The sequence below is a fragment of the Dufourea novaeangliae genome, unplaced genomic scaffold (genome assembly GCF_001272555.1).
Source record: "Dufourea novaeangliae isolate 0120121106 unplaced genomic scaffold, ASM127255v1 scaffold158, whole genome shotgun sequence".
Classification (NCBI taxonomy): domain Eukaryota; kingdom Metazoa; phylum Arthropoda; class Insecta; order Hymenoptera; family Halictidae; genus Dufourea; species Dufourea novaeangliae.
In genome coordinates this window covers 45260-71396 of record NW_015374028.1, presented here as the reverse complement: position 1 = coordinate 71396, position 26137 = coordinate 45260, and the positions used below count along the sequence as shown (strand labels likewise).

General features: G+C 36.0%; 2 protein-coding genes across 2 annotated transcripts in view; one reads left to right on the top strand and one right to left on the bottom strand.

The window, feature by feature from the left end:
* The window catches only part of LOC107189395, a 37652-nt gene extending 24560 nt beyond the window's left edge, over nt 1-13092 (top strand). The window contains exons 3-4 of the mRNA XM_015577920.1: nt 9708-9837; nt 12258-13092. Of these exons, the coding sequence (XP_015433406.1) occupies nt 9708-9837; nt 12258-12368 (241 nt within the window). The 3' untranslated portion in view covers nt 12369-13092. The remainder of the gene's footprint in view (nt 1-9707; nt 9838-12257) is intronic.
* A 1243-nt stretch (nt 13093-14335) lies between these two features.
* LOC107189394 (succinate dehydrogenase [ubiquinone] flavoprotein subunit, mitochondrial) lies at nt 14336-21903 on the bottom strand. Its single transcript, XM_015577919.1, has 9 exons — nt 21746-21903; nt 19214-19640; nt 17372-17770; nt 17117-17285; nt 16770-16936; nt 16391-16617; nt 16176-16320; nt 15676-15980; nt 14336-15592 (listed from the first exon to the last, which is right to left on the bottom strand). The coding sequence occupies exons 1-9, from the start codon at nt 21803-21805 to the stop codon at nt 15506-15508; spliced, it is 1986 nt and encodes a 661-aa protein (XP_015433405.1). The 5' UTR covers nt 21806-21903; the 3' UTR covers nt 14336-15505.
* Between the last annotated feature and the right edge of the window lie 4234 nt (nt 21904-26137).

The window sequence follows — 26137 nt, the reverse complement described above, 5'->3', positions numbered from 1 at the left end:
TGTTCGTTGTTTTTTTCTTTTTTACATGTAACGAAGCGAAAAATATTTGCGGGAACTGCAAGAATGATCTTGTTCCTTCCAAATCTGCTTACTTTTTATTTTAATATAATTGTCGAAAGACGTTTCAAAGATTTTAACATATTGCACTTGTAAATACATGGTCTGTTTTACAAAAGCGTTGGAATAATATTTGAAAAGACAATTGATATTTTTCAAAAATTCAAAAATAGACTTGTAGTACATCTAAAACATTGCAACGCAATTACCTATGGTCTGTTCCACGAAAGAAGAGCCCTGGAAGGTTTCCCTTTCTTGGCGCGTGGCCTGGTGGGGATACAACGCGAGCTGCGTATTTCGTGCGACGTTGTCACGGTCTCAATGCCACTGTGTGTCTCTTTCCATCCTCCGGCACTTCGGCTCGCGAGCCTCTCGCTCAGACGCTCGGTAAACCAACTTCCTTCTTTACCCTGCGATTTCCACGTGTAGCGTTTAATAACCTACGTATTAATTTAATCCCCTTTTAATATGTTGCTCAATATTTAGGTACAATACATTCTTTCAAAAGGAATAAACTTTTTCTTATTCATGTGTTTTAACTGTTGACGTGTGAAAACGTTCAGCGTCTCGTCAACATTCTCCGCCATTTCCAGACAATGAATGATTGGACGATGGAGACAGACGACCGTAGGCTAGGACTCACGTCGACGGTCGCACGTCATTGGTCAAGACGCGAAGAGTGAAAGAGACACAAGTGCTGTAGGTGTCTCGCGATCGCGGCAACACCGCGAAAACTCGGGCCTACCTCCCAGGCATCATCTTTCGAAAAACAGACCATAGCTTCGTTTAGCTTAACCTTAGCTTTCGTTTATTTGACTGATACAGGATAACGATTCATTCTTATTTAGTAGAGGTATTAACGTGAACGGACGTTTAGTTTTATAGAATTGCATCTCGACTAGTATAATGCTTCAAAGTTGATTAGACATAGTTCAAGAAAAATATAACTGTCTCTAACCAACTCTGACTTACTTTTTTTCTTGAACTGTCTCTTATCAACTCTGAAGCATTATACTGATCAGAGTTGGTTAGCGACAGTTCAGGAAAAAAATAACTGTCTTTAACCAACTTTGAATTACTTTTTTTTCTTGAGCCTCTAACCAACTTTGAAGTATTATACTAATCGATTTGCAATTCTTTGAAATTAAACGTCCATTCACGTTAATAACTCTGCTAAGAATGAATCGTTACTCTGTTGCGGTCAAATAAACACAACTATTTCAATGTGTTAGTACTGGCAATTCTTCGCGAATATCTCGGAAACTAAGTAACTCCCCCCGTTATATGTACAGGAAACAGTTCTTCAAAATGTCGAGTTTTACAACATATCCAAAAATGATCGAAATCGGGGGGTAGGCAGCTTCTCTCGGCCGAGTACTCGTTAGGTGTAAACTGGGCATTATAGGAAATTATGCCGTAATGGAAGTGCTAAACGCGCAGAGGCAAAGTGACCGCCGTCATTGAGTACCACTGTCACCGTCACGTGTTTTGCTGAACTGTTTCGCTTCTCTATTAAAAACAAAATAGATTTTGTAGCTATCCTTAACACCTTCCTTAGCAGAACTGTCTACTCTAATGCGTGCTGTGATTACATTTTCTCCTTGACCCTTAATTTTTGACATAAATTGAAGAATATCAGCAAAATTGGCGCGTTTTTAGGGTTCTTTTCACTTTGAGCGTTATTTAAACATACTTAGATGTCTATAATATACTATCAATTTACATCATTTTGTTCGGGTGAGCCCAGAGAATTATTTCCTGTCGAAAGCAACTGAATAACTATTACTGTAAAAGCACAACACATCTCCAAAGTTGAAAATTTGTCATTTTAAAAAAATTTTTTTTTTTTAAACTGTGCCTGCTGGAAAAACGGTTTGCAGATTCATACTCAGCTCATAAAATTCTGTCAGAAACGCCTATCGAAGGTTACGAAGTCGACAAAAGTTAAACTATGTTAAGCAGTGTTATCGTCGGCTCGACGACTTCTAATCGCGCGTGATCCATCGCGCATCATTGTGGACCTTGAGAACGTGGCCCGTTTACTGCGCAGGCTTGAACCCACCCAACCCGACGATAATTGAAACCGAACCGATCCGCTCCAGAACCACCGCGCATGATTGAATTCGTTTCAGATGTCAGCTGTATATTAAGCGAAGAAATCCGGTTTGAACTCCATTATTCCCAAAGGGTTAATTATTTCAATGGAATCCTCACTTTGCGCCATTCGCGGGAGAATCGAAATTCTTGGAAAAAACTCCAAGTTCGAACTCGAGAGATCACTTACAATTAGTAAAGCTTCCCTTTAGTACTGTCGACTTTTATCGTCAAAATTACTAAAAAGACACAACGATTTGATTACTAGAATATTCAATTAACATGTTTATCGCGATATGGGACAGCATAATAAGTACAGTATATGCATGTCCAGGACCGTTCCTGGCGGGGGTGTAAGAGGTGCCCCCGCACCTGGACGGCCAAACTCACGGGCTTGATCGTTTATTATATGTAAAACTCGGACTAGTAAGAATAATAATCATAAGTTTTCGGATGATTATGCAACTTTTAGACCAACAGAATTTAATCAAATTAATTGTACATGTAATCTTTGTAACAAGACTCGTATACAAGAAGAAACTATCTTTATGGACAACTCAAAATAGCATATGACATTTACCAATATTTAGTGGATTAAATTCGTGTAGATAATTAATGGTCTCTAATTATCAACCATGACATCATTATTACAAACATTATGCGTCAGTTTCGTACTTATAGTATATGGAATAAAACATTCATTTGAAATAAAACCATTCATTTTTTAAGGATCCTTGTTTCATGTTATGAAAACAAAAAATAAAAAATATTTATTATTTTAATAAAATGAAACGAAGATCCTTAAAAAATTAATGATTTTATTTAAAAAAATATATATATATATTTAATAAAAATTAAACTGCATATTAAATTCTTAATTGAATAATATTAAATTAATAAAGGCGACGATACTGTTTTCGCACCCAGGCGGCCAACAACCCAAGAACCGCCCTGTGCATGTCTCATATTGTTACTTCGTTTATATGGGTTCATGTTTCTTTGTTTATTTATTTCGTGCTAAGAAAAGATATTCGTCATTTTCATAGTTCTAGTTCAATAATAATTCTTCTAATAATTTATAACAACACAATAAAAATTAAATATTGATAATTGAAGTTTTCATTGAATATCTATTTACCTTTTCTTCAAAATTTCTACTTCTGTTGTTCCTCAATTTCGCCGCCATTCTGACCAAACCAAATACCGCGAAAATATTATGGATATTGGCCTTATTTCTTTGGCTTCTTTGACTTCAAAGTTTATGGGATTATGCGTTGCAATACCCACTTGCCAAAAAGTCGCGTACGACCGAACACCAGATTGCTGATAATATTAGAGAAAATGATGTGTGAAAACGTTCGCAATATGGATTCATTGAATTCTGAGCATTTCATTCAGAAAACATAAATCATCCATCAATATGGAATAAGGAATGTTCAGATCTTTCTGAAATAAATAAAAAGAAATCTTCATGGGGCGATATAAGTATGATATTTGCTGACGAAGAACATTCAGATGAAGAAAAAAAAGCAGTCGGATAAGTGATTTTAATTTTTTGAAGCATAAAAGTATAGATATGCAAACATAAATACACCATCGTAGAATCAGAAAATTTTGTGCAAAATACGATATTGTTTGTGACAAACTTTGGTGTCGCGGGCGTCTCCGATTCAGTCATTTCGCATCGTACGCGGCTAGTTGCCAGTAGAAATAAGGCCTATACCAACGATAAGGGGATAATTACAATTGAAAAGGAGGATATAAGTAACAGGCAGGCCCGGATCAAAATTTTTTTGTGGCCTAGGGATATTATACATAAATCTTCATGAATTGAAATTTATTTAAAGTTTTGAAAATTATTGAAATTTATTTAAAGTTTTGAAAATTATTGAAATTTATTTAAAGTTTTGAAAATTATTGAAATTTATTTAAAATTGAATAACATTTAATCAGAACGAAATGGAAGGTTCAGAATGGAGCCCCTCTGGAACGTGGGGCCCGGGGCTACAGCCCCCCGTAGACTCCCCCTTGATCCGGCGCTGGTAACAGATAGTCATTAGTATAGCTGCTTCAAAGATATAGCGTTAGCCATAAACCTGACCGACCCTAAAGTTTATGTGTTTCGGTAACCTAATCCTGTCACTCGATACCCTTGAGTTGTAAAAACTGTGCTCGATCATCGTTCAGGAGCGTACGACGTCAATTTGGGATCGGTTTTTCGGTTTTAATGTAATAAACAAGTTCTTGTAACGTACTACCTTCAGATTTAAAATACTTGTGGCCCTTTTATTCTTGACGAAAACTTACGAAAACGTAAATTTCTTTCAAATATTCCAGTCTTTTTCGTTTTATTTCTTGGAATCCCATAGCTGAAAATGGCGTACGACCCTGAGTGAAGTGAGGCTCAATGGGCCCCCGATGATCTAGTACTAATGGTTTAAAGGGCGGCCATGTTTATGGCTAACACTATATCTTTGAATCGGCTATACACACTCCTTATCGATCGACTGTCGAAGGATCTAAACTAAGAATAAGGAATGTAAATGAACCAGGGATGGAAAAAGAACCGAACCAGTTCGTTTGGAACCGGTTCTTAACCGGTTTCTGCATTCAAGAACCGCCTCCATAAGAATCGGTAAGAGATCCGCTCTAAGAACCTCATGTCGGTTCTTTTGTGAGATCCGGTTTTGCCTTCAAATGCCAATCTCAGAACCGGTACTGGAACCGGTAATAGAACCAGTTTTCCGGAATTTCTGAACCGGTTCCTGGTCATCTGTCTGGCCGTTCTTTAAATCTGATTTTCGGAATGCGTGAAGTGTGCGTTGATTGTTACTCTTTGAGTAATAAGAATTGCAGCTCTTAAGGGGTTAGGTCAGGGATGGAAAGAGTAACGAAGTGAGAAAGCAATCTAAGCTGTGGCTATAAAAACGTCTACACATCTACACGTGTAATTAATATACCCATGTAATTTTTAATACACGGGTACACGGGTATGTATTGAAATACAAGGGTACAAAGTACACGAGTATTGAAATACACAGGTACGAGAGCCATTCTGGCCATTTCACGTCAAAACGCACGGGCAATTGCGATCATACCCACCCATTTTTTTTCTTTTCAAATTTACAGTCTTTCCCTAGATAAACTGTCAATATTTCGTTCCACTATCTCGGCAATTTGTAGTTTTATCATCTTTCGTAACATGTAGAAAGATTATATGTGTATTATATACATTACCTACACATTATTAATCGATTATTTAGAAGAATCGAAGAACGTCAATATTTACAGTTTACAGACATTTTAAGAAGCCCCCATATACAGGGTGGACCACATAACTCTTAACAGCTCAATATCTCGAAAACTATGTTCGTATCGTTATGTTTGAACCGCCGACGGCAAAAGAGAATATGAAACAAAGAATACGTGACGTTTGCGCTTCAGTGACTCCCGAAATGTTAACAAATGTTAGAACAAATTTGATGTTTCGAGTAAATAAATGTTTACAAGCCCGTGGTGGACATTTTGAACATTTAATTTAAAGAACAGTTTATTTCTTCACGATTAAGCAAAGGACTCAAGAGCATATAATTCAATAACGCAATTTGCGAGCACTTCAAGTAAGTACCTACAAGTCGAATCTTCAAACTGTTATATCTCATCAAGGAAATATCTGACAAAAAAATGTTTCAGACAAAATTTACTTGTTTTTCCCCGTAGAATCTAAATATGTAACGTTTTATAGGGGTTTCTATTTAAAATTATAAAGGTACCCCCGGCCCCCCTTAAAGGGGAAGGGGGGCCACTTCACGTTTATGTAGTTAGAAAGGCCCTTCAGATTCATGCAATTTAAGACCAAGAACTTTAAAACCGATGGCATAGTTGTCGAGATATTGAGCTGTTAAGAGTTATGTGGGCCACCCTGTATATCAACATTAAAGGAATTATTTCTTTGTGTGTGCTGACTCGTAAAATACTGATCGCCCATGGCACAGAGCGAGTCTTTTAATTACTCGATTCTGTTTATCAATTATTAATTATTCTTGTAGACGGCACGCTGCATGATTCCGGATTTTGAACCTTCTAGGATTTTCCAGAGCCCCTTGCCACGTGCTATGTGCAATTCACGCACGCACACACATTCATTCTTGATTGTTTTTTGTTAATTACGCCAGCTGCGTCGTGAATATTCTTGAATACAGAGTATTCTCGAAAAATCTGACATACGTCACATGCATGCGCACACACATGCGCATGCATATGTTTCTATTGACGTCGCTTCAGCCACTGAGCGTATGAAGAACCGCTTCCGACGAAAGAACCGGTTCCGAATTAAGGGTTCCGTTTTTTTATTATAAAACCGTTACTCATAAAATGGAACCAGTTCTAGTACCGGAACCAGTCATAAAGTGGAACCAGTTCTAGTACCGAAACCATAAAGTCACTCGTAAAGTAGAACCGGTTCTAGTACGGGAACCGTAAAGCCACTCCTAAAGTAGAACCGGTTCTAGTACCGGCACCGAACCGCTATCACATAAACGGTTCTTTTTCCATCCCTGAAATGAACATTATTGTTACACAATCGCGTTCATCATTAGTTCATCTTTACTTTTTTTTTATTCGTAGATGACCTGCATTATGTATACATTAAGAAATACCTAAAAACAATGAAAAATTGTACAGAAGTAGATATACCATAATAATGAAAACATCGAGTTTACGTAATAATATGTGTATAATAGAAAAATCATTTTAAATTAAGATCTTGTGTAGCTGCTAGAAGAATCTTTTCTGACACTCTTACAAAGTAGCGTTGCCATAGCTATAGATGAATTCAAGACATTTCCATAACCTATTGGTTTTATAATTAGATCTACATTCTGATTTTATAATTATATCAAGGCAGGTACTCAATGGCGATATTCTCCAAGCTGTTATCTTATTGCCTAGAGGTGATATGTTATGAAATAATGTTCAATCTGCATAGTTTTGCTATTAAGAAGGTTGGAAAATCATATTTGAACCACACAGTAACAAGTTCGAAATACTCTGCAGATACCACTTTAACCAGGTCCGGATTAAGACTTTTTTGGGGCCCGGGGCTATCAAATCTTAGGGGACCCTCTCGGTAGAAATGTGGAGGGGGGGGGGGATTTTGTAATAAAACATAATTCCTCAAAAACTGAAACTTATTCTAAATAAATTAAAATTAAATTGAGTTAAATATTTCTAAGTAATAATGATTTACAAATAAATAATGTTACATATAAGACAAACGTCGACAAGATATTTTTTAAAAACTTTTAATTAACATTTTTTTTTTATTTTAATTTTACAATATCTTTTATTACATCTTCAAAATCGATAGATCTTAATAATTCAGCTTCAATTGTTAAACGTGTTAAGCATGATAACCGACCGTTTAACATAGTCGCTTTAACATATTCTTTATTTTCTTCAATACAGAAAATGATCTTTCGCCCTCACAATTTGCGATAGGAGTAGTTAGAAATAATCTGTATGCAATATGTATCGATATTTTTACTCATTGCTAGTATTGTATGAAGGTATCGATACTTACTTGTATCGATTTATATTTCCCTAACCTTGATACCCAACACAAAAGTTGTTTATACCTTCAGAGAAAATAAAATACAATACTAAACTTTATATATTTATTTAAATATATAACCTTATTATACCCATATTATTTTAATATTTACAATATTTAAATACACATTCCTTAATTATTAATATAAACAACATTCTTTTGTGTTGAAAGTAATTACAATATCAAATGTTGATGGGTCGATACTCATTCCATTCGATACGAGTACTTTTTTTCGACACCTACTTGGTATCGATACCAAAGGTACTCGGTATCGAAACAAAAGTATCGAGTGATGTACTCGTATTTACTTGTATCGATTCATCCCTAGCTACAAGATGAGGGCGAGATTCGCAAAAACAGAATGCTTCTGAATGTTTGTTTTTCTCTTTTTTGTAAGAACATATATTGGATTGTGACAATAGGGTGGGGTTGGAAAGGGTTCTTACAGCAGAATTGAAATCGTGGCAAGGTCTGCAACGGCTCAAAAATTTTATTCATAATTTATACAACATACAAGGTGTAATTTTATTTTTTATTAAACTATTACGTTTAATAAAGATTATTTCTCATGCGCCATTTTTCTGTTTGTATCTTTGTCTTCTGAACATTTAAACCAGATTCACACCAGCAGTTACGGTACGGTGAGATCACGTCAAATCCGGCAGCAGTCTTTATCGCTCACACATAATCCAATGAAAGAGACATAGTCTAAATTCAGATTGATCGTCATCTGATTGTGCTTTTAGCCGCTACTCTGAATCTGGCGTTATTTTAAGAAGTTGTGCCATTCGTTAATAATACAAAACTTAAATTATTTCATAAACTGCTTGAATTTTTCTACTAGAAATTGAAGGTGATAATCGAAGAAAATGTTTTTTTTTTATTGGTTTTGCTTAAGAGAAAGTAAGCGAGTCTGTGCGAGCGAAGTTGCAGTACAATACATATTTTCTCTATTATTGTCTGATTCTATTATGGTCCGCCGCCGTTGATCTCCCGGCATGAACCACTGGGGGGGGGGGTGAAACCAGTCAAGCGAGTAAAGACTCGTTTCCACCGTTGTTCGCGAACAGTAAGGTCAATGTCCCTATTTCTAATCACGTTCCGATTTCTGCTCAGTACGTATATTTTATATTTAATTTAAAAAGTTATATAATAAATTAGTTAAATTCGTTCAGTATTTCCGTACAAAGCTCATTTTGATTAATCTGTTAGTTCAACAGTTATCATTTATAGAAAAAAGATTGACACCATATTTCAAACAACTGTAAAATGGACGATTTAACAATTTTTAAAAACTCCTTCGAAATACTTTTATATATCATTAAAGGCTAAAACACATCCAAGTTTGAACAAAATCCTAAATGTTACTCCAAAATGTGTCCGACTTCGCGTGGAATGACCCTCTGATAAAGAATAAAGAATTTCATAGCTAAACACGTGTCAAGCACTATTTGAGATATAATCTGTTTTGATACTTTAAAAAGGTCCATTAAGCTAGTAAAAGAATCGTCTGTAGCTAAAACCGCACAGATATAGCCAGACGTTCATGTACTGGAATCTATAATTAGATGTATAATTAGTATCCCGCTTTGCTATTGCTGGTACTTTTAACGACAATATCATTTCAAATTCACTAGCTGACATGCGACGAAATATTTAGAATAGAGGAGGACCTCCGACGACCTTGACCTTGAGATGTATTGTCAAAGACACCTTCCTCAGTGACCTTCAGGAGGTTTTAGCTGTCACTCGATTTTTATTAAAAAATGATAAACAAAAACGCTGCAAAATGCAGCAGTTATTCTGACTAATGAAGGGCTAATGACCTTGACTTATGTGGTCAACGCAGAATTTCGAATACTCTTAGTTTCCGAATACATTTTCTTTAACAAAAAAAATTTTATTAGACAGGTTTAGTAACGAAGGACTACTCTTCTGTCTATAGATGCGGGGTTTCGTGGAGCGAAGAACACGTATCTCTTGACTGCAGCGAGTGTGGTGGATACTCCCTTCAACGGCCCTGCCCACTTTGCGACGGACGTTGCCACACCGTGTGGAAACGTGACCTCACCATGGTAAAGATCTATTTTTTTCTTTAACCACCGTGTACCCTTGTAAATATCGTAAAAAGCGCTTGGATCGACCTGACGCGACACCTCTAAAACGGAGTGCTCCTAGTACTTAAATTTATTACATTACAAAATTCACTTCAATAAACCCAATTTCATTCAATTTAAATTTCAAGCCTTGTAGAACGTTTCGAGCACTCACATCTCGAAGTCAGAGGCCGAAAAACCTTATTTTCTGTATGAGTTTACGAATGTGGCGGTAATACAAAAACAACATGCAAAGTTGACAGAGTATGGCAAGTAATAATAGGCCTACGTTTAACATTTAATTTTTCATTTTAAACGACCCAATTAACTGGCAATTTAGGCTAATACAGAAGGGACTGCGCATGCGCGGGAAATCTTGGAGTGCCCCCACCCCCCTCGTAAATGGGAAACCTACTACAGGGACCTCGCGATTATTGACTGATTGTTGATCCATGATTATTGTGCAGGCGTCATCTCCACCACTGGGGGGGCGTGGAACCCGGCAAGCGCATACTTGAGCAAAAATGAATTTACGAGGGTCTGAAGCATTTCTCCCTACAAGATTATTGTCCCGGTGCAGACCCGAGTTCGGGACAATAATCGAGAGGAGTCTGTATACTGGATATGGTATAGGCTCGTTGGCTCTGTGATCATAAAGGGGCTATCATCTTTGAGAATGAACCACATGTAATGCCCTACGAACGTCCCTGGTTTTAAACGTAGTCGTGTTGGTTTCAATTGCATGTTAATTCTTTACGTAGCTCGTAGTGGAACAAAATCCAGTTTCTCTAAACTCTAAGCCAACGATGCATCGCAATGAATGTACCTTACTAAGGCATCGTCTTTGCGAAAAAGTCTCACGATATAAACGCTGAGCTTTTCTACAGTTTCTGTCAGCTTGTCCATAGACGAAGTAAATACCTGTCCACGCGATATTAGAATCAACCATCCTGATAACTGTTTTATCTCTCAGACGTGTAACTCAACGCTACCATGTCTTGACGAAAAAGGAGAAAAATACACCTTCGAAAAGTTATAAACACCGACGGGGTATAAGAATTCTAATACCTCATCAGTGCTATAAACTTCCTGTAGAATGTAGTTAGTACCAGGGACGCTCGTCAGACATCGCATGTGGTTCATTTTAAAAAATAGCTGCCCCCCTCTGATCACAGCAGCTTCCTATGCTTAGAAGCCCCAATACCGTATCCAGTATACAGGATATCCAAAAATAGCTTCGACTCCCGGAAATGAAGGGTTCCTGGGATGATTTGAAACAATTTTTTCCTTTGCAAAAATGTTATCCGAGGCTTTGTTAACGAGATATTAACGAAAAACCTCGACCAATCAGAGCACGAGTCTGTTAGTCGAGTTCCCGCGGTAACGTCGGCTACCAATCGCAGCGCGTAACCAACGTTACCGCGGGAACTCGGTCGGCAAACTCGCGCTCTGATTGGTTGGGCTTTTTCGTTAATATCTCGTTAACAAAGCCTCGAAGAACTTTTTCGCCAAAGAAAAAGTTGTTTCAAATCACCGCAGGAATCACTCCTTTCAAGGACTTACATCTATTTTTGGACACCCTGTATATGTCTATGTGATAATGACTATCTAGTCTTTACCAACAATTAGTGACATAACTGATACCGTATCGATATTATCGATACCCTTTCTCCAAGTTTCAATACGCTATTGATACATATCAAAGGCGTAGGTATCAAAAAGAATCAATACCTCTCCCAAATAGCACAGGGCACCTTGAAGACGCCCATTTTACAGCTATTTTAAATCTAAGGCGCCTTTAAGCCGTCATCAAGGCGTCATTGGGCGTCATGTGGCATCTGGGCTTTAATACCTACTCCAAAGTATCGATACTTGTTTGGTACCTAATGAGAGTATCGATATCTATTTGATACCTACTCGAAATATGAATACTTTTCGGCAGCACTTTTATTCCGAGCCGGCGAGCATCGAGCGCTAAACGTTGAGTGTATTCATACATATTCAAAGGCATCCATTTTTCACGCTAAATATTTCAATTCATTTATTAAAATAAAAACACGTAAACATAAATTAGCAGTGTTCCATAAAAAATCAGAGAAATAAAAATAAAAACCATATATTGTATGTACAGGGTGTCAAAAAATTACATGGTTCCTTTCAGACTTTTTACCCTCAGGATGAGTAGAATACAATGCAACCATAAAAAAATTTTACCTTCAAATCAAAAGTCAAGGTCAATTTTGCGGCAACGTTTTTACTTGTATCTCTATCAAATCGAAGGTATGGAATCCAGCTATGATAGCCGCGACATGTAATTCTTTGATACCCTGTACATATGTGTTTCGCTGGTGAAATATTCTGTATATACCAACACTGAAACGATCTTTCGTTCATTTCAGTCCCACGCCAGTGGTAAAGCAAGATGGATCGGCGAATGCGGACTGAGTTGCGGCCCATCTCTCGAGGAGTCATTGGTGCCAGCGTTGGAGAAACTACGAGCTACTTCGTGAACGATGCTCGGCGACAAACGTATAGAAAGACGTCGTGTATTGTCATCCAGCACAAGACTTAATCCATCACCATCCATATAGTGTCATCCACTATCATTGTGCGAATCGGAAGCGTGTGAATGTGGATTCTGATTACATTAGATGATACATTATGTTCCTGAGTAGGAGAGAACGGATGGACGACAGTACAACTGTGAAAACCATTCTTACACCACAGCTTCCTCAGTCTACGATGCATTACCAGGAACGGTCATTTGGCAGATTCCTTTGCAAAAGTTGAAACGAACGTCACCGGTTCCTCGTCGTCATCGACGTCTTGAATACCACAAGCAACTACGTGGACTTATGGCTACTGGCGATAGGCGTCTCGATAGATTACATTCGAGAAACTTTGTTGCAATGCGTTGGATGTCTTTGTGCTTTTTAAATCCTGAGCTATATTTCGTACGGACTGTACAAGTCTCTATAGTAGCGTTAATTGTATTACCAGATTTACGTTTTAAACAGTGAAAAAATAAATGTGTAAGTCTTCGTACTGTTTGGAAGAATTCACTTTGTAGTCACGTTTTGTTGACCTGACACTAGTAAACCCCTATAAATTGAATCTATATGAACTGTGACACTTGAACGAAATATAATTGCATATGAGCGTTAAGCATGAAACGTAGCTTCAGAAATGTACGTCAATGCGTTCAATAGATCTACAAGGGATCTCTTTCAAGTTCAACGGGTAATAAACAGTCACTCCTTAGACTTCTTTTTAGATACGTAACTTTAGTCTCGAAGAAATGTACAATAATTTTCAACTTTTAGATAAACAAATTTCTGTTATTAGATCAATTTGTTATAAAATTGAAATTCAAATGAAGGTATGTTCATCCATATTTGAACATGATGTTCAAATTTAATAATAAAAAAAGGAAACTGACATCTCAAAGAGTAACACATGTAATCAATATTACAATGAAAACGTAGCGAATAAAAGTTAGAAGCTAAATTTTTACTCTGAAAACAGAAGGAATGTATCTGTCGAGAATATTATTATTGTATTCGAGTATTAGACTGATAATTAGATGAAATTCGTAAAAAAAGTGGTACTCATAGTTAAACAAGGCGCATCAAATGTAGAATTAACCATTTACGTACCTGGAAGGTCTAATTTAAATTGAATACAAAAATGAGCTTCTGAATATATACAATTAAAAACCGTGGATAACAAAAATGTTGAACTACTGTATAAGATACGTCTTTGTCTACGATTGCATTTCGAAAAAGTTGTAAGCGCCAAGCGACACAAAATTAGCTTAAGAAGCTGTGAACTGAGGGAAGAAATGTTAGTTGAAGTAGAAGCTAGTAAATATAATTTACTCCTTTTTACAAAATAAATATACTGTGACTGCGATAAAAATGACAATTTTTAATGATTGTGTGCCGCCAGTAGTTTCACTAAATAGAAAAACGATTTTGGATTGAATCATTAGAAAATAGTACATTTTTAATTAATATTACAACTCAGTTCCAGCTGAAGATATGTATGTAGCTTCACGCAAGAGACATAATTTAAAAAGAAATAAAACCATTTACTTTGGTGTAAATGATTTTTCGAATTTGTACTGCAGTTAATTTTTTTAAAGCAATAATTATCAGACGTTTGTATAATGTTTCGTAAACGATTGTACATACATTCATGCACGATATTCCTTTTCGAACATATCTGTATTTTTTAATGGTTTAATATTTTGTATGTGAGAACATGTTCATTAGACTCATGCTCATTTAAATTAAAGTATAATTCGTAACGTTTTCTGAAGTATTAGCTCAGCGAACGAGCTTTAGTTTAATGCTTTAGAAAATACCTTTGGTAACATTTGTATTTAATCCGTAAACCTATTATTTATGACCAGAACTTTAAAACTATGAGTTTAATAAATGACATTCGCCAAATATTTGCGTGTTATTAATAATAAAAAATAGTATTACTAACGTATACATACGTACATACATATCTAACACACCATCGTATACTAGCATATGAAATGCTCATAGGATAATTCGCAACGAAATCGTTTTCCGTGAATAAAAGGCTATACGAATGCTTATTTTTTATTGACAATCTTATGTACACATTTTTGTCATGCTGTGTAGCATGTCCAGTCAAGCTGAATTTACTCCGAAGTACACAACATTCCATGAATGTACTTCCAATTCGAGACTGTTCGTTTGCGTTTATTAGAAAACACAGATATAATTATAAAAGTTTAACAGGCAACGCAGAAACAGGCGTATTCCCGGCAACAGTACAAAAAACAGTATTAAATATATGGCCAAAGTAAATATTGAATTTTCAAAGTAACAGAAACAACTATCCTTTCACGATAATAGAGAAAAAATAATTGGGTCGAGGTATAAAATACTGAACTGGTTTCAGTATAAAATATTAAATCTAGTTATTGCTCATAGTCAAGACTGTTTCCTGTTGACCTGTTAAAATGTTAAGTATTCAGCCGCAATAAAAGTGGCATACTCTTGTTACACAACCCTTTAGGGAGTACTAGCTCACGATTCGTGGTACAAAATCCTTCGTTAGACAACTCTTAAATGTTATTGAGCATGTTGATTTACAAAGTTGATAAGAAACAGATTGCTTTGTAGTGATTTATAAACGGGAATACTGACTATGCTGCGTAGTAATGCACGGATGAACGTTCCTCCGTAAAAGATCTGTACCTGAAATTATTTGCTGCCTGAATCACGCTAATACTTCACTATTAGTTTACATAATAATGGTAGCAGTGATTTCGCTAAGAGATCGAACGAACTCTTCTTTGACATAATGAAGATAATCTCAGCACCATTTTATCCTACAAGGACAACTAGTCTGGCTCGCAACGCGTGCAAGTATTTGACGAGAATTAAACTTTGGTGCACGGCGTAGGTCATGTGCGTTAATAAATAAGTTGCTGCATCGTGTTAGATTATCGGTAACTTCGTTTTTTCGGCCGTTTCTTCCTGTACAGAAATGAAAATATCGAACGAGCGGCCAATTTCGTAAAAAAACATGATACAACCAAATAGATTTAACAATGGAACGCTAAAAAGAAGCTAAAAATTGCACATGTTTATTTTGAATAAAAGATTTAGTAGGAACGAATGGCAGGCGGAACCGTCGCGCATTCACTTTTATCTAGCGTGTTATCTATTACTGGTCTGTAGTCAATCGATACCTGAAAAATAATAATAATTAGATTATATCAACAGTTTTTTATATTATGCCATAGATTTTATGTCATATAGAAATCCTGCATACTTCTCCTGTTCGAGGGTCGATCTTCGTGAGAGTGTGCTTTCGCCAGTGTTCATTCAATGGTTTTGGTTGTTGGTTTTCTGTCGGTTTGCTGTAGTCGTATTCATCGATTCTCGCTTTGAAATCTTCGCGCGCATGCGCACCACGACTTTCTTTCCTATTCTCAGCACCCACTATCGTCTGCATTGCATTCAGCATTAGGTTTTGCAATTCAAGGGTTTCCACGAGATCGGAATTCCATATCATTGACTTATCGGATACTTTAAGATCGCCCAGCTTCTTGTAAAGAGCAGACATCTTGGTACATCCTAATTTACAAATACGCATATGAAAATCATCTAATTTTTAATAGTTAGAATACAGGATGACTTGTGGATCTTTAAAATTCATATTTTCGGAAATGACACTTCATACTTTTTATTTCTGTTTTCGTGTAAAATTTCCGTTTTACTATTCATTGTTGATATTTCAAAACTACCAAAAAAAAAAATTAAAACGCATACCTTCTTGCAAAGTTTCAGCCATCCTGAATACAGCCGCATGCGTCTGCATAGTTTTCTGCATGTTTAATCTCAATTCCGCAGTAGAAATGTTACCATTTGCATTTCTGACCCAATCCAAGTTTGCCACACTCTCCTCTCCGGCATTCTAAACATAGTTTGTTACATTGTATGTTCTAATACAACATTTCATTATACTACAATATAACCGTACTAACAGATCTAAGTGGTCTGATAACTTCTCCTGGTTTATTCTCTGCTGCGATTGTCTTGGCACATGCACGACCAAACACGACTAAATCTAATAGGGAGTTTGCACCAAGACGATTAGCGCCATGAACGGATGCGCAAGCGGATTCTCCGCAAGCGTAAAGTCCAGGCACAACTGTATCCTTGTTGTTCTTTCTCATTAGAACCTGCCCCTTGAAGTTTGTTGGTACCCCTCCTATGTATATTTAATTGGGATTATTTTATCGCCTATTGTTCAAATTTTAAAATCAATTTTAAAAACCTCTATAGACACAAGGCACGCTTAGCGAGGCAGCCGCGCAAGCCAGCCTTACAATGTCTGTACATAGCTTAAGGTTTATTACCCACCCATATTATAATGTACTGTGGGTATGACAGGAATAGGCTCTCTTGTCACGTCAACTCCCGCAAATATCATTGCCGTTTCTGAGATACCTGGTAATCTGGCTGCTAACTGTTCAGGTGGCAAGTGATGAAGTTGTAAATAAATGTGATCTTTTTCAGGGCCAACACCTCTGTAGAAGGAAGTACTTTTATTACATAGTTTTAGTATTATTTGTAACACTCATATGATTTATTGAATTTGTTCAGTTTCTTGTTTTTATATCAAGAAGATATAGAGAAATTTCTCCAAAACGGCTGTTTCATTGTACGAAACTTTAGAACACCTTGTATACAATATTTCTATGACTTACCTGCCTTCCCGGATTTCAATAGTCATAGACCTCGATACTACATCCCTAGAGGCTAAATCCTTCGCGACTGGAGCATAACGTTCCATAAACCTTTCACCTTCACTATTTATGAGATAGCCACCTTCACCACGGCTACCTTCTGTAATAAGACAACCTGCGCCATATATTCCTGAAAGAAAAATTTTTCATATTTCTGTTAAATAAAACATATTAACCTTTGGAAAGTAATTTGTTTCTCGTATATTCTTTGCATACCAGTTGGGTGAAATTGTACAAACTCCAAGTCCTGGTTTGGTAAATTGGCTCTGGAGACCATTGCAGTGCCATCTCCTGTACATGTATGAGCGGATGTGCAGGAAAAGTATGCACGTCCATAGCCTCCTGTCGCTAATACTGTATTCTTAGCATAGAAACGATGAAGGGTGCCATCGTCTAAGCAAAGAGCAATTACACCTCGACACTCTCCATCTTCCATGAGTAGATCCAGAGCAAAGTATTCAACAAAGTAATTGCAGTCATAGCTCAGTGACTGACCATACAGGGTATGAAGCAAAGAGTGACCTGTCCTATCAGCTACACAGCAACACCTGTGAGCTTGACCACCTTTTCCAAACTTTAAAGATTGCCCACCGAAAGCACGTTGATAAATTTTCCCTGAAATAAAAATAATTATTTTAATAGGAATTTCACTATTATCTAGAGCTTTTTATGAAACTTTGAAGTGTGTAAGTACCGCTTTGGAATAATTAAATTAGATTTATACATTGTCAGTTGACTTGTATCAATATTCACATGCATGGCAACCAGAATATATATGATTTGTTGTTTTTAAATGTTAGTCCAAAATTTGTATTATTACTTTTAAACATCCATAAATTTTGATGACAGAAACATATTTTTATACAAAATGACATTTTTTTAGAATAAAAATGCAGGAATATCAATATAAATTTTAAAGAATTAGAAATTTGTACATTTCCAATTATGGATAAGAATATAAGACAAGAACAAAATTATGAAGAATCTAGGACTACAGAAAATCAAGATGGAGCAAATAATAGGTGAAGAACATACATTATGTATATTAATGAGTGTTCTTTTAAAAATTCTGTTATACACTTAGTAATTCATAAATTATTAAAATAATTAATTGGCAAACTAACTAATGATAGATTATAACTTGTATATTTCCAGAATGACCTTGACACAGCAATCTACATCACGTCAAAATAAAAAATCATGTTCTCATTCTCGTTCTCGATCACCAAGCAATACTAAAAGTTCGAAAAGCTGGACCAGTTCTAATGCGTTCATAAATTTTGTGCAGGATTTTCGACAGGTAGATATGTAAATCAATTATTTCTATACTCCTTTATTAGCAGAAAAAATCTGATATTTATAGAATCATACTGGTATGAGAAGTATAAAAATATTTCGGTTAGCTGGTGAACGATGGAGACAAATGTTACCCAATGAAAAGCAACCCTATATAAAGGCAGCCAAAAGTATTAGAAACCAAAAACAAGATCAGCAGAAAACTGAATATGTAAATAATTCCAATGCAACAAATGTTGAACCAAAAAAGAATGAAAATAAGGGTAAACAGAAAAAAGCTATAAAGAAACAACAAAGAAATAGCAAGGTTTGTTTTTTCATGCTCAAAACAATTACAACATTCTAAGGAGAATACAATTATTGATAAATTATATACAACAAATATGTGTTAATGCAGAAAGAAAAGCAAAAAGACAAGAAGAAATACTGCACTGAATCAGACAGTGATTCAACTGTTTCAGCTGTTTCAGCTACATCAGCTGCGTCATTAACAAGTGAAGATTTGTCAGATATTAGTTCATAAAGAGACAATAACTAATTATATATTTATTTGTACCTATCAACGATGCATATTTTGATAATACTTTCACTATTGTAGCTTATCATACAAATCATATTTCAATTTCTACATATTACAAAAATTGTGTTTTTAGAATAAATGGCTATCCTAAATGTACATGTTTTTTAGAACATTAATAAAGAAAAACATATATTTGTTTTTTGAACAAAACAGAATATGTTAGTTATCATTTATAACATTACCATCGGAAGTTCGACTGAAGGGCATTCCACAATTTTCCAATTCAATGACTGCCTTTGGGGCTTCACGAGTCATATAATGAATAGCATCCTGATCTCCTAGCCAGTCGGATCCTTTAACAGTGTCGTACATATGCCACTGCCAGTTATCTTCTTCCATATTACCCAAAGCAGCATTGATTCCACCTTGAGCAGCAACTGTATGTGATCTTGTTGGAAACAGTTTAGTAATAACAGCTGTTTTGAAGCCTTCTGCAACCAAGCCATAGGCAGCACGCAAACCTGCCCCACCAGCACCCACAACAACGGCATCATAAGTATGATCTACCAGTGGATAATGTTTAGAAACAGCATCAGACACTTTAGCAGCTTTGCCATCTGGTGTGTAATGGAATTTACGATTTGTAACAACTGGTAATCTCAAATTGTTCTGAAATAGTATGAAAACACATCAGAAACAGATTCTACATTTTGTAAAAATATACAGTCACTTACAAAATTGAACATATAAACATATCAAGAATTTTAATAATTTACTGGATTTTGTGTACCATACTTCTTATTTGAACTATTTAAACTGTTAATTAGATCTGCTGAAAATTTGTTAGATAAAATACTGTTCATCTCATTGAAAGAGAATTATTTTTGAATCAATATGCATATGTAGAACCTTTACTAAATATTTAAATTCATTCAATAGTTTGTAAATTATAAACCAAATTTTGGTAATTATTTCCTCAATTTCTTTCCATAAGAATTGGCTATTTTAATAACTCTCAGGTAGTAACACTTATTTACTTCTTATCTATCTTGTATACACAATTTTGTGAAGGTTGCATATTCATAAATATTAATACGAGTAAAACAATACTTTAATTTCATAGTACTCACTGTTAATAGTGTAACAGCAAAATACTAATTTTTTTTAATCAAAACAAACGTTTTATATTAATGTTTCCTTAGTTTTACAAATGAGTGTACATTATGTATTTTAATTGTATAAGTATAATTGTATGTATCTCTATAGTGTCTGTATATGTATGAACTATGTAACTTATGAAGCATGAAACCATTATAGAAACCAAATTGAAAAAAGTAACACGATCACTCAGTCATACAAATTGTCTCAAGAATTTGCTCCATTTATTTACAAAATTGTAATTTTCAATAATTCAAATAATTTTTCTTTTCAATTATTTTAAACGTATACATACTATTTAATAAATATTCATTGTTAATATTTTTGTCACAGATATCCAGAATTTTACCTCAAAAAAATTACATACTATAAAGTGCGTTTTCGATTTAATTAAAATGAATAAAATTCTGAATTTTTTATAACAATGATTCATGTAATTAATAATAAAAATATCACGGGGATTTATTACTGACGATCAAAATACATTGTAAAATTGTGCAATTAGTGCAATTAGTTCAAAAAAATGAATGTCAATAGAAAAAATAAAAGTAAACAGCGTGAGACAACGTTAATTGACACTCATTCATAGTGTGTATTATTGAAAAATCTAAAAACTGACAACACGTCAAAGTGTAATTGCGTGCATCGAAAGGAAAATAAAAATTTTACAACAAGAATACCGTTTAGTGTACATAGTTCGCTATATGGAGACAAGAGGAAATGATGTGTAGGCGATGAAATACTTTTGTATCAAAATATGTTTTAATATTAATCTTTCATTTTTGTGCAACTTACGTAAAAAAACTAAATCTAAACAATAATTACGCACGATACGTACATAATACATCCCGCAAGGTACAGCTAAACCAAAAGAATAAATTAACGGTATCATAGTTCACCGATTTTCCAAAATATTTATACAGAATAGTTGATCATCCTAATTAACAGGACAGGGTTAAAGGTGCCGTATTCAAGAAAAAAGTAATAAAACCAATAAGTCCGTAACAAACGAAATCGTATAATTTAAAGTGTGCAATTCCCGCTAATACAAGCTTCCTGTGCCGGTAACTCATCCGCAATTATAATTAATCTTCTGAAGCACAAATACGGTGGACTCTTTCGATATATCGCGAGTAGGCTCGATATCGAGTCAGTAATAACACATACGATTGTTTGCCCAACAAAGATAACGCATATTAGAAATCACCCTTATTGCGTTTTTTCGGTGGGAAACTGTGACTGTTTTTCGAGGTAACCGGCTGACGTGAAGGGTAGTGTGTTCGAAATAAGGGGATATTGTAAAAAAAAGACACTCGACGTCAATATCGTCTGCTAAATGTTCTACATTCTCCCTCGAACAAATTCGAATTATAACTATCTTCGATCGTTCGATTCCCATTATTTTTTCATTTATATCTAATTCGGGGACTGTAAATGACTGCAAGACGATGGAATGCTAGGTCACGAGGTAAAACGTTCCGGCGGAATCGGCGCGGAAATCCTTCTCGGTGCTGTGTTTGGTAAACTTACGTAATTGATCGCCACCGAGCTATTGCACAGCCTAGGTGCATCATTGACGGAATAAAAATTATGTAACTTAACGAAAAATGCCTTACCAACGTAGTCGCGAAGGTATTTCTCGCCAATAAAGAGGACAACTTCAATAAACCGCTCATCGTGGCAAGACGTCACCTTTCTGATACGGAATTTTCGTTTTTTTTTTTTCAGGGTGATTCGTGCACCCTTAACTCGAATGCGTGTTTCGTCTGCACCGTGCGACTAACCCCAATTTTTCGCTACTTCACTCCCGCACTTCTTGCATGGCGATGTGAAGCGTTCGAGTCGGTTGAGTACCGACTACTGGCGGAAGCTCTCAGACGAATACCAGTGTTGCCAATTGTATGGTCGCGTGATAACCTCACCTGTAATGTACCCGTTGATTTCTCGTCTCATTTTTACTCATACTTATTTGGAATCTGCAACTCCCTTAAGTACCATAAACAATCACAATAGATAATTAATAGTAAAATAGAGTCCGTTCGACTTTAAACGTTCCAACGTTCATGTGTCGTAAAGTAGACAACCGTGGGCGGGAAAATTGAACAATACCGCGAAAGAAATAAATCTTCAAGCGGTTCTCATTTCTCTTTACGTATCAATGGGGTGCTAACGGTATCACGAATTTTGTGGTAATTTTATTACGAGAATTCTAAAAGGGGAGGTATTTTCTATGGACTATACAATATACCATACATTTTTGTGTATATTTTAATTAACAAATTAGACTGGAAGTGTACCTGAAATCTATCTAAATATCTAATGTATAACTACGTACTCGTGTGTAAATATGTTCCTGTGAAAGGTGAACGCAAGTTACAAAGATAATCTAACTAAATTTTATAGTTCCAAATCTTTTGTCATTCAAAGCATGAAAAGCATCGATTCCGTGCTAGTTATTGATTCTGGGACGTATACATTACATCGCTCTAAGTTACATTCTTCGGGTGATATAATTGCTTGTTTGCGTTCTCAATCGTACAACTTCCGACAACGCAAAAAACACAGATCATAACAGCAATTGTGCTTAATTGAGCTTTATTTCTCGCAACACAGGTTGTTGAAAAAACGGAAATCAGAAAGATACGTCTGTGTGTGGGTTGTCAGAACGATATCTTGAGTAGACCTAAAGGCAGGTCCAGACACGTGCAACGGCGAGCACGAATATGCGCAGCCAAAATCCCGTATAATTCGGACCTTCCTTGCGCGTCAACCCATTAAAATCGACCCTTTCAAGAGTGTCCTGCAATACGCGTTGTTTGCGTGTACCCTGCTAGGCCACGATCGCGAACAACACGCGTTGCAGAAGCCTCTTGAGAGGGTCGATTTTAGCGGTTCTACGCGCAAAGCAGGCCCACGTTATACGAGATTTTGGCTGCGCGTGTTCGTGCTCGATGTTGCACGTGTCTGAATCTGCCTTAATATCCGATGTATTTTTGCGACCCACTTTTCTGGGGCGTCTACGCCCCATGCTGGAACGTTAAAGTCTGATTACCATTTTAGTGTGAGTACCACTTAGAGATGGCGTGCAAAATCACTAACGGTGATTTATCACAGTGATCGCCGAATCACGATCATAGTCGTGATTTAACTTCATTCACGATTGTTCACGATCGCGATTGAGATTTTTTTATCTCGAGTGAACTTGCTCACTGCGATCGAAAGTCCTTGATCTTTAAATAGAAAAACGTATTCAATATGATTGTACGATCAATTACATTACTACATATTTGTATTTTTAAAAATGAGTAGAAAAAACAAGAAATTCTAAAAGAATGATTTGCAGGTAACATGTAAATTATAATTTATAATCATTAATTTATTCATTATTCTTCATAGTTTCTAATTATCTTCCTTCACTTTATACGATATAACTCGAATTTTTGTTTTGATGTCGTTAATATAAAATATACAGGTTATGTGCGCGTGTAAAGAACTGTTAGGTTTCTCCACCAATCAGAAACGAACACGAAAAATCTCGAATCACTATGAAAAATCACCGTGATTGGGAACGAACGTGATCGAATTTCTCGTGATTCACAAATAGCAGTTCACGTCATCTCTCGTACCATTCACTACCCAACACGTAGTAGAGATGGCGTGAACTGCTACTTGTGAATCACTCGTGATTCGATCACATTCGTTCCCAATCACGGTGATTTTTCACAGTGATTCGTGATTTCTCGTGTTTGTTTCTGATTGGTGGAGAAACCTAACAGTTCTTTACACGCGACACATAATCTGTATATTTTAAATTAACGACATCAAAACAAAAATTCGAGTTATATCGTATAAAGTGAAGGAATAATTAGAAACATTGAACAATAATGAATAAATTAATGATTATAAATTATAATCTACATGTTACCTAGCAAATCATTCTTTTAGAATTTCTTGTTTTTTCTACTGATTTTTACAAACACAAATAGTAATGTAATTCATCGTAAAATCATATTGAATACGTTTTTTTGTTTAAAGATCAAGGACATATGATCGCACTGAGCAAATTCACTCGAGATAAAAAAATCGCAATCACGGTCGTCAATGAAGTTAAATCATGACCGTGATCGTGATTCGGCGATCACTGTGATAAATCACCGTTAATGATTTTGCACGCCATCTCTAACACGTAGACGTATATAATAGACTGCACGGTCTTATGGTAGGGATGAAGCGAGACCAAAGGACAGAAGTAGCGCTGAAGTAACTCCTCTCTTGCTCGCACATCACAGAGGGAGGGGAGAAAGCGACTGGAGGGGATTGAGGAGAACGAATACTGCATGCATGGAATGTCTCCACTACAGCCGTAGGAGAAGCTCCCACTGCAGCCCCATTAGAAAGAGAAGTCTGTGACTCCATGTATTATCCTCTCACTCTACTGCCAACCTCATACGGTTACGATACCAAGTATATAGGTATCGAAAAAAAGTACTCGTATCGCATCCCAGATAGCACATGACGACTTGAAGACGCCCATTTTACTTTAAGTCTAAGACGCCTTTAAGCCGTTTTTAAGGTGTTATTAGGCGTCATGTGCTATCTGCGATGAAGTGAGTATCGACTTATCAACATTTGATATTGTAATTACTTTCAACTCAAAACAATGTTGTTTATATTAATAATTAAGCAATGTGCACTTAAATATTTTCAATATTAAAATAATATACATATATATGGTTAGGTGTGAACTTCTGAAAATGGTATTTTCAAATATAGAACAATAAAGTTTCCTGCATTGTATCATGAAGCATCTCCATCTACCATCTATGTTATGTTTGACATAACCTTGTTCAATATGCATGCTATCTCCCCAATGAAATATTTCACTACTTAAAAAATTTAGCAAATTTAATTCACGTGCGAAGTCAAAGACTGCGTTTTCCGTTTCAGTTTCTATTAAATATTTCATTTAACTTTATCATTAATAAATTAATTATTTATGCTACTGATGAATTTTTATTTATCCCTTTGTTTTTACAAAAATAAGGGGCTTTCCCAATTTTCTAAGTACAATGTACTTAGAAAGATGGATTGGTTGGGTTTGTCTAGATATTTTTGGGGCCGCCTTGCGTCGCAGATCTTATGCTCGAAGTTGAATATTTTCAGATTATCTTTGATTTCAATGAAACTTTGTGGATTCTAGAGGGCACCCACTTCCCTATCGGCCTGCTCTCTTCTGTCGTAGGGACGGTTCCCTCTCCATACCCGCGGCGCATCTGTCAGAATAAGAAGCAGTTAGTGCGCACGCTCTGACAGTCAGAGCAAGCGAGCGCACTTTCTTACCCCTCTTTGTCGTTCGCACCAGGCCGTAACTTCGCACATTACATTGAGCAGAGGAGGGACGGTCTGACTGACGGTAGAGACGGTAGAGACCGTTTCGTCCTTACCAACATGTTGGCCAGGCCTGATATAAGGAACAATTTTTTTTTTCTACGCCGCCTCCACTGAGCTATGTATATACCACAAACTAAACATACAGGGTGTAACAACTCATGAGGCAATTTGGAAGAAGTTTTTCCTTAGTAAAAATGTTATCTGAGGCTTTGTTAGCGAGATATTAACGAAAAACCGCGACCAATCAGAGCGCGAGTCTGCCGGTCGATCTCCCGCGGTAGCGTTGGCTATAGGCTGCGCTCGGCTGCGCTTGTACTACAAAGCTCCGAACAAGCAAGTCGATATGCATCACAGGAAACTGCATATAATAGCAAATAAAAAGACGTAACAAATAAAATCGAACTTTTTATCATCTTTCGTTTGTCATTTAAAGTGATTAATGAATCAAGCATAAATATAGGACAATCATGTGCAACGTAAAAAAACGGATACACGGTTATTTTTTTAAACAGAATTAAAAACAACAATTATTTGAAAAGAGAAGCTAAGGAATTTGTAAATTTCCTTTTCAAATAACGTATTAATGAAAAGGTAATGTAACAGAAAATGAACGAGAG

Bases quoted from the DNA above. Each gene is read 5' to 3' on its own strand.
- LOC107189394 (XM_015577919.1), bottom strand. From the start codon at position 21,805: ATGAGCGGTTTATTGAAGTTGTCCTCTTTATTGGCGAGAAATACCTTC. The intron at 19,641-21,745 runs GTAAGGCATTTT...ATACTATTTCAG, and splicing joins ATACCTTCGCGACTACGTTG to AACAATTTGAGATTACCAGT. The intron at 17,771-19,213 runs GTAATGTTATAA...TTTTTATTTCAG, and splicing joins CTTCAGTCGAACTTCCGATG to GGAAAATTTATCAACGTGCT.